Source organism: Pseudonaja textilis, chromosome 5 (assembly GCF_049901715.1).
Source record: "Pseudonaja textilis isolate UNSWEBS1 chromosome 5, rPseTex1.2, whole genome shotgun sequence".
Lineage (NCBI taxonomy): Eukaryota > Metazoa > Chordata > Lepidosauria > Squamata > Elapidae > Pseudonaja > Pseudonaja textilis.
Genome location: NC_141994.1, coordinates 65,136,212 through 65,145,900, shown reverse-complemented (window position 1 = coordinate 65,145,900; position 9,689 = coordinate 65,136,212). Strand labels below are relative to the sequence as shown.

The 9,689-nt window shown below is 37.8% G+C and overlaps 1 protein-coding gene across 8 annotated transcripts in view; it reads right to left on the bottom strand.

The window, feature by feature from the left end:
- Positions 1-2,510: 2,510 nt before the first annotated feature.
- AEBP2 (AE binding protein 2) overlaps positions 2,511-9,689 on the bottom strand; it is a 47,243-nt gene continuing 40,064 nt past the window's right edge. For 4 of the 8 annotated variants that reach the window (XM_087935206.1, XM_087935210.1, XM_087935208.1 and 1 more), the window contains 3 exons: positions 7,626-7,739; positions 7,250-7,316; positions 2,511-4,608 (listed from right to left, as the gene is read on the bottom strand). In XM_087935206.1, the coding sequence (XP_087791332.1) occupies positions 7,262-7,316; positions 7,626-7,739 (169 nt within the window). In that variant the 3' untranslated portion in view covers positions 2,511-4,608; positions 7,250-7,261. The remainder of the gene's footprint in view (positions 4,609-7,249; positions 7,317-7,625; positions 7,740-9,689) is intronic. The other 4 variants (XM_087935207.1, XM_087935211.1, XM_087935209.1 and 1 more) reach the window with 1 other exon arrangement.

Here is a 9,689-nt window from a genome sequence, read left to right as displayed (position 1 = left end):
TTCCTGTTATTTGTTTATGGTGTTATTTAATCTTCTGGGCTCTGCAGGTTTGGTGCTTCCTGTTTCGTGGTTGTAGAGAACCCCTCTTGAACTAAGGAGAAATTTCCTGTCAGTGAGAATAATTAATCAGTAGGACAACTTGGCTCCAGAAAGTGTGGCTACTTCATCTCAGGAAGTTTTCAAGAGAGATTGGACAGCCATTTTTTTCCGGGCTCCTGCCATGGGAGGTGGTTAGACTAGATTAGAATAAGGTCTTTCCAACCCTATTATCCTATGTTCTAAGAGAAGGAACAAAGCCAGATAGAGGGACAGTCCAGAGAACAATTGGTAAAGTTAGCAAGGGTTTAAGTACTTGTGCTTTCATATTGAAGCGTACAGGCTTTTTAATTCAGTGATGACAGTTTGTTTCTTTTCATTCTCACTGGTCAGGGGTCATAAAGGAGAGAGCCTGAATCGCAGAGAAGCACAAATAATTCATCACAGGGGAGGCAATTGTCAGATTAAATGGTATTAACCCAGCCAAGGTTCAGCATGCAATTGGAAGACAGTAGCAGAGCTAAGCTCAATTGTATGTCTATTTTCCCTGAACAGAAGAACTGTCCAAGATCATTCCCTTGTTGGATGATTTTCTCTGAAAACAGACATTTGGGTTTTAAGGAGAGAAATCCTGAAGTCCTCAGGTAAAACTTGAGTTCAGAGACTTTTGCTTATTTATTCAAGTCTTTTAAGAGAGAGTAGCTGAAACCTGCTCTATGTTGAATGGAAACAGAAATATAGAGATTTGGGGAAAATAGCTTTGCCTCACAAGCCTCTCTGCCATATATTAGTAAATGGAGGAGACATTTTAGCCAAAGACACACCCTACGTCAGATTAAATTACCAGGGAACTTAAAATGCATTCCTGAACACCAAACACCCCAACTTGGAAGTCTCTTTGGACTCTCTAAATTCTCGTCTTACCTAATTCTATTTTGTTTTCAAAGCTTTTTACATTCAAAACTAAACACGGAAAACGCATAAATGTGTGCAGCTAAGCATCGTATTCACTGCCAAGCATTTATCTGAGGTATATCCCCCACTTTATTTTCAAGGCAATGTACAATGTGTTTTCCTACACCTCTTTTCTGTTTTTGTGAGTTGGCTGGAGTGTCAGTTTTCATGCCTAAGGGAGAAAGGACTAAAACTTCAATCTCCTAGTTCAGGGGTCTCCAAACTTGGCAACTTTAAGACTTGTGAACTTCAACTTCCAGAATTCCTCAGCCAGCTATAGTGGCTGAGGAATTCTGGGAGTTGGAAGTCCACAAGTCTTAAAATTGCCAAGTTTGGAGACTTCAATCCTAGTTAGTCCAATGCTTTAACCAATGAACCAAATTGGCTGTCATGATTTTCTGCTCTATGTATTGTTTGTTTGTTTGTTTTTCAAGTGTTTATAAGATAAGAGGTGTAAGTATACTGTAGAGGCATTTTGGAGGTGGGGGGGATGCTATTGGTTACAACCCAGTCAAACCTTGCCTAGGGAGAGAATACTTGGAAAGCTGCACAAGGTGATAGACAGCAAGCTCATCAATTTGCCTTCTGATAAATGGGTGTTTTTGTCCTTCACAAGCATCCTTCAAAGGACCAGATTGGTACCCTTTGGAAGAAAATGGAAGCATTCAGATTTATAGCAGGTGGCAGAATGAAGTGACCTTGGCTGAGGTTGAAAACCTAAGCAGGTGAAACCCAAGAAAGACGGCTGGGTTACAGCGTAGAGTGGAAAGTTGGGAGAAAAAAAAAAGAATTCTTGGAAGGCCTAGTTTTCAGATGAGTTTCTGTTATCGTTAAAGCACAACTCTACAACGTGTCCATAAAAACATTAGGATTTGAGGCCGAATTGAGACTTGGTGATAGCCGAAGGCATCACTTAGCCAGCTTTTAACTTATCTTTAAAAAAAAGAAAAATTAAAGCACGATGAATATTGAAACATGGTTTCTATCTAAAGAGACCTTTAAAAAAAAAACAACACCCGAAGAAAGGCTCATTTGGTGTTCAGGAATGCATTTTAAGTGCCTTGGTAATTTAATTTTCCATTGCTAAGCAGAGTGGTTAAGCTCCATTTTACGACCTTTTGCCACAGCTGTTAAAACAAATCACTGCTTCCCCCACTGACTCTGCTCAAGGTTACAAATGGCGATCACGTGACCCCAGGACAGTGCAACTGTCATATGTACTTGCCAGTTGCCAAGCACCAGAACGTTGATCATGTGACCACAGGGAATGGTGCAATGGCAATGTGAAAAATGGTCATAAGTCACTTCTTTCAGTGCTGCTGTAACTTTGATTGGTCACTAAAGTAATGGTTATAAGTCGAAGCGTAGCCGTGGTTGTTTTTCAATGAAGTAAGTTAATCCTGGCCTCTATTCTGTTTTTTTAAAATCTCATTTTTATTTTGAAGTCTTGCTTTGGGATCCTTTGTAATGGAAAGTGGTATTGCAATATGTAAATGGCATTCAAAAACCTTAAACCGTAGTTGCGTTTGCTTTCTTTTATTAGAAAAAATACTCCAGAAAAGTCTACAATCATCTGTCAATTATGAATGGCATACAAGAGATTCATGAAACAATAAGACTTAAAAAAATACAAATACAAACTATATCTGAAAGACACCTATTTGGCAATGTAAAGAAAGGGAACCCAAGCAATTACAGATGACCATTTAATGAAGATAAAGCAGTAACTGAAGTGCTTAAGCAAAAATTAAAAACAAAAGACAAAACAAACACGGCATCTGTTTTAAATAGTTAACATTGCCACAGATCTTTATGAAATACCATTGTCAAACAACTACGGTATTCCAAAACCATTCCATGTCAGCAGTGCTTCTAAATCTGCACAATAATAAAATTTAAATGTTTGTGAAAACATTCTAAATCCACCAGGCAACAAACAAGCATTTTACCTTCATTAAGGCAGCTCTCCTTATACAATTCGGAAAAAAAACAACAACCTTCTATCTCCCAAAACTTTAGACTTTAATTTATTTGCTGTTTAATTAAAAAAAAAAATAGTGTAAAAAAGTCGCTGTAGTAATGCAAAAAATAAAATAAAATAAAAATAAAAACAAAATCCTCCTAAACAGGAAGGGTTAGGTTAAACATGCAGTTTGACTGCATATAAGCCACCTTATTAAGTCATTTATTTTACATTTGTTCCTTCCAACAAGCAAGGAAAAAGATTGATTTCATATCCATGTTCAGCAGTGAGGTGCTATAAACCTTCTATGGATATTATGCATCCTTCAAAGATTTCTGAAAGGATATCAATGTGTTTTGTTCTTATTAACAGTAGTATAGAGTCTCTTAGAAATCCAAGAGACATATTATTGTTAAGAAAGGTGCTTGCTTTAAACAAATTCTGGCAGCGCTAATGACATACAATATCCTTCAATATTATTTCTACCATAATATATACATTTTAACTTCCATGCCTCTAGGGAAAAACATCTACATTTTGTGATATAAAAATATATTACAAATCTGCAAAACTATTTACAAGCAATGTCTCATTCTCTATATGCAACTTTTTTTTTGTCTCAATACAAGACAAAGTACACAAGTTTTCTATTTCTGTAGGGTTAAAAAAAAATTCGTAAATCCTTGCTTAATAAAGTGAGGAAGCAATTTAATTCTTTTCATAGCCAACTTTGGTGCATAAACGATTGTATTTTTAAATGCTTCTTTTTAAAAAATACTTCTTTTTTGACAAACAGAAACATTTAGGCCAAAAGGAGGGAAAGGGAGACAATATAATCTGTAAAAGCAAGCTGGAGTTTTAAAAGCCAAATAGAATATAAAACCAATGTTGTTTCTTCTTCTTTTTTGTATACATATTATTAAAGTCTGATGGATATACAGTAATATCTTACGAAGAGGACTGGATATACAGCAACACCTAACATTGATCAACTTCCCCTGAACGAATGAATGAATGAATATAATTCTGATAAAAATCAAAGTATGCCACCACCATTTTGCTTAAACATGATACCATCACTTAAGGTTATGTGATTGGACACCACAAGTTCACTAAAGTGAGAACGGAGATGCTTCACCAAGAATTCTCTCTGGCTGTTGCTTATCAATGATGAGATTTCAAGAGTTTGCTTACCCCCACCCCCCATATATTTTCTTTTAAAAAATGTGAGTAACGACGACTAGGATGGGTTTTCAACTGACAATTCAGCGATTGCCAATTCATCCAATACAAGTTTCAAAAAAGTCACTGAAAACAAAAACACTGGTGAGCGTGCCAGAGAAGCTTCACCATTGTACCGTCCCATGAAAGGTATGTTAGACGTTTATATATAATATATTCCATAAGATGCTTCAATTTCATTCACAGAATGGTTAGACCAATCATAGGCTGGCAGCAGTTGGACACAGAGGGGGTGGGTGTGCCATGTCTGAGGGTGTGTGTGCCTGTGTATTTGTGTGTCTGTGTGTGAGTAGATAAAGGTAAAGGACTCAAGGAATGTGCAATTCTAATTCCATGGTCAGTGATTAAGACGGTAGGTTAGGTGCCCCCACCAAGTCGATTTTTACCTCTTCAACCTCTTCTGTGGCATTGTTCTGGAAGGAAAAGGAAACACAGCATTGGTGGCTTCTCAAAGGAAGTTTTACTTGCTCTGGTTAACAGGTTCTTCCTGCTGGGAATTAAGACGGCATTACGGGAAAAACACTTCTACTGCCAGGAAAGAAGGCTGGCATACTTTCTGAGGAGACAACCAGGTTGAAGTCAGTGGGGAAAAATTAAGTATTCGAAACATCTGGAAGCAGAAGGAACGACATATTTCTGTTTATTCTTCAGATATTGATTTGAATTGGAGTTATGTGGATATTATCTTTCAGAAAATGAGGTAAAGGAGCCCACAGAAAATATTCATATTAATCAAAGACTCCCATCTCTCACTTTTCAAAAAAAAAAAAAAAAAAGGATTAATTAATAAGCTTTTTCATCTCCATAATGGCCCCGGTTTCAGAACTGTATTTATCACAATATTTCCCATTATTTCTGATGAGAGTATCTGCCTTGCTCCCACTGTACCTCTGACAAAGATTGCAATTGTCAAAAAGGCTTTTGTGTATTCCTCAGAGCTTTATATATTTAATTAAGAAACAGACTAAAAAGGAGAGGATTTCAGAAACTGGTGCCAGATGTGAAATACGACTTTACATTATTGCACTGTATTTAAAACCCCAAGAAAATGTTAAGGGCCGTAAAGCTGCTTTATAATTAATATTGCAAATTTAACTAGTATGATTACCTCTGTTAAATAATACGTTTAACATCATATATTTTCCCAAGACAAAATTTAAATGGATTAATCTTGAGTATGACAAATAAAAGGTAAGCTAAAAAGTTTCTAGGACTCAGGATGCAGTACTGCCTATAGTATGCAGTTCTATAAACATACTGCTGTGTATGGAAGTTGTCGTGAGAATGATTGAGAGCATGTCCCTTCATGCTCCCTTTACTTAACAATTCCACAGTGTTTTGGGCCCGTATCTTTCCTATCTCTGCAACCTGAGATTGGCTTTAGAGGAAGTCCTTGACTTACAACCAGAATTGGCACTAGAATTCCTGCTGCTAAGCGAGAAGGGTTGTTACAACTGATTTTATATGCTTTTTTTGCCATGGTTGTTAAGCAAAGCACTGAAAGTTATGTTTTTTTAGGAAATTTCCTAAATTCCTAGACCCATATTAAATGAACAACGTGGCTGTTAAGCGAATCTGGCTTCCCCCGTTGACTTTGCTTGTTGGAAACCAGACAGTAAGATCACACAATCACCATTTGTGTGCAGGATGCTGCAACTGTCATAAATACACGCCAGTTGCCAAGTACCTGAATTTTGGTCGTATAACTGTGGGGATGCTGCAATGGTTGTAAATGCAAGGACCAGTCACGAGTCACTTTTTTCAGTGCTGTTCTAAGGTCAACTGGTCACTAAACGAATGACTGCAAGTCAAGGACTACTGGTAATAAAACTTGCTAGGCATTAGAACCTGGAGCTTCTAACATTTAAAAGACCCAATACCAGCAAAAAAATTAGTTATAACTTTGACAACAAATCATAAATCAGTTCTTTTCAGATTACCTTTCAGGAAAAAAGCACAGGAGATATAATTATGGACACTTATGGTGTCTATTGAGATTCTCAATCATCCAAGTCATAGTTGTCCCAAAGTTGATTTTCCAAAAGGCAACTGGATTTTCTTGGATTTTTTTCTTTGAAAACCTCTCATCCAAGAAGCTTCTTCAGTTCTCTGAAGTTTCTTGGATGAGAAGCAAAATGCTTTCAAGGAAAAAAAACCCCACGAAAGTCCAGTTGCCTTTTGGAAAATCAACTTTGGGATGACATTTACAGTGTTTTCACAAAATCATACCCGTGTTTCTCCGAAAATACGACCAGGTCTTATTTTCTTTGGGGTCCCAAAATAAGCACTAGAGCTTATTTTGGGGGTATCTTTTTTCCCATGTACGGGAGACCCACTTCTGCTGGTTGGCTGTGGGGCAGGAGGGCGTGGGTCGGGCAGTGTCACCACTGCGAGGTGGAGGTGGGGTGAGATGCCCCACGTGCCCCGCCCTGGCCTATCTCAGGTCCCCCAAAGCCAGGTCATTCATGCCCCAAAACCTGTCTCGTGCCACAGCACCAACACACTCAGCTTCCTGCTCCATTGCGGCTGCGAGCAAGCAGAAGTGGGCTGATGTCAGGGCATGGAGGGCGGGGAGGCAGGTGTCAGGGCGTGGGTGACCTGGCTACGGGGGCCCTGAGGTAAGCTGGTGTCAGATGCTTGCGGCAGCTTTGCTCCCTGCACCACTGTGAGCAACCAGATGGAACAGGTGGGTGGCCAGTGGCGCTGGTTCTTAATTAGGGCTTATTTTGGGGAGGGGGGGCTTATATTAGACGCACAAGTAAAAACATGCTAGGTCTTATTTTTTGAAATAGGTCTTATTTTCAGGGAAACGGAGTTTATTATAAAAAATATAGACTCTTAATTGTATAGTAAAGTTCAACAGTAAATTATGATAGGTCTGTCCCCATCCTAACCCCAAAATGAAAAGAAAAAAGGCATTTAATTGGTTTAAATTGCATAGAGCACTAAGATCTTAAAAGTAATACTATATGTATTACAGGCTGAACAGAATGTGATTTTTTTCTTTTTTTAAAAAAAAGATAAATTTGGACTTTAAAAAATTGGTATACAAACCAGCATGTGATCTTAAGAGAAGTGATCTTTCAGGATTCCACTGAATGTACCTCCTTTACTAGACTTTCTGTACACCAAGCACAAAAAAGTAAAATACACTCGGTAAATACACATATTTACCAGCCAGAGTTTCAGTTCAAAAGCTGTCATGTGACCTGAAGCCTTGAAAATTAACTTCTGGATGCTGTCAAAATAAGGAAATGTTTCTTCCTCTAACATCTGCCAAAAATATTAGTGAAGGTGAACGATCAAAGAGGAATAGCTCTGACTACTTTGGCGACCTGCACTGATAGCAGCTCTGGGACAGCTTCAAAAAGTTACACAAGGCATCAAGTCACACTGGGCAAAGCGAACATCCAGAAATGAGGAGATTTACCTGTATATGTTTGGGTCCAGAAGCAAAGCAGTATCTTTTGGCAGTTTTGATAAATGAACTACTTTAGTTTTTAACTGATGCCTTTCACTTTCATTTACCCACACATCAGGAAGACTATGAATAAAATAAAATATTCAGAAAGAAAAGGTCAGTGATTCGCTCTCCATTATCGCTACTGGTAAAAGAGCTGCTGTCAATTCTTATGGGGAAAAAAAAAATCCACACCAACATTGCACTGCCAAAAAGATTTGGCTGGAAATCTGCTTCTCTCTGAGCATCACAGTCAGCTGAACTTGTAATTCCAAACCTTTTTGTTGCAGGACAAGGCTCTCCCCCTCTACATCCCAAAAGGCTCCGTCTCTTTCAGGGAGTAACATTTTATTTCTACCATTTTAGTTGTGATGATTGGGATAGGAGGCTTGCCCAAATTAAGCATCCGTAGGCACAAAATTCTATGCCATTTTCTAGAAAACGGGGGTGTCAAAATCGCAACAACATGTAACTGCAACTTTCCCCTTTGCTAAACCGGAGGTGGACGTGGTCAGCGCATGACGAATCCAACCCGTGGACCACGAGGTTGACACCGCTGTTCTAGAAGCCCTATATGATTTGACAGTAGCTCAACCTCTCTATGTAAAGAGATAACAATAATATTAGTTTGGCTCTGAGGATAGCCTTCTCAACAATGTAAAGGAGCCCCTGTGGATTTTACCCTGCTAGTTGTAACCGACTTTCAGGGGTGGTGCTCATCTCTGTTTCAAGGCCATTGAGCCAGTGCTATCCAAAGCTATTTCCACGGTAGTATAGACGGCATGATGACATGGAATGGTGTTACACCTTCCCATCAAGATGGTGCCTATTTATGTACTCACATTTGCGTGCTTTTGAACTGTTAGGTTGGCAGGAACTGGGGCGAGGACATGAGCTCACCCGGTTATGTGTTGCTCGGGTCTCAAACCTGAGCTACTGGCTTTCAGCTGACAGGTCCAGGGTCTTAACCATTGAGCATAATGTGTATCTACTGGGAGCTTTTCAAAATCTCACATAAGTAGCATTAATTACAATGATTAATATTATTATTCAAAATAATAGCATCCCCAGGCAGTGACTTTATTTAAATATCCATGCATTATTTCTTCAAAGCTAACTAAAAGTTTCAAATACCCTTCGGTTAGTGAAAAACATAGAACCAGTTTCAATTTGGGAAACTGAACTACAACTGTCTATTTTTGAAAAGCAATGGCAAATATGTGAAAGACATTTTCCACAAATTTATTTTGTTGGCCAGTGTTAAGGAGCTTTCAAAAAGTTAATTGAGAAATGGACATTTCATCCTGTCCACTGAACTGAATTAAATTGAATTAAAATTAAAACAGAATTGCGCCTCTGTTGAAAAGGATAGAAAAAGGAAATATATACCGGTATGTTCTATATGTGAACATACTGTTTAGAAATTGCTAATTTCTGATACCCTGATTTTTTGTTTATTGAAAAAGCTAATTATAGTTCAAATAAGCATTGCTGATTTTAATATTGGTAATGAATGTATCTTTCCATAATGATTTCAAAGCCCTTTTAGCAACTGCTTCTGTGGTGTTAACAAGGTAACAAAAGCTTGCAGTCTTTAGCAAAGTTGAAACATCATATGCATCTTCAATGAAAAAAACGAAAGAACATTCAACAATATATATTGTATTTACTGATTATACAAGTAAGAATATTTCTGCTATTGGCCACCTTTTCTGTTTAGTTTTGGAAATGTGCTAATTAACACAGGGTTAAGGCATATACCTTCTTTCCAATATGTTCAAAAAAACTCAAAACAAAATTTAACTCAGCTATGGATGTGTTCAGCACTGTAATAAGGGTAAAAGTCGCTTTCCTTTTTGACTTCCTAATGAATATTACTTTTGCTTAATGAATACTCAAATGCATGAATTAACTTGGTAATTTTAATTCTCCATCAGAGCTTTATAACAATGCTATGAGCCTAAGTCACATGAACCTCTTCAGTAAGTTGAAAATTCTGTGTATGCTTGTGTAAAATATAAGAAATATCCTAAT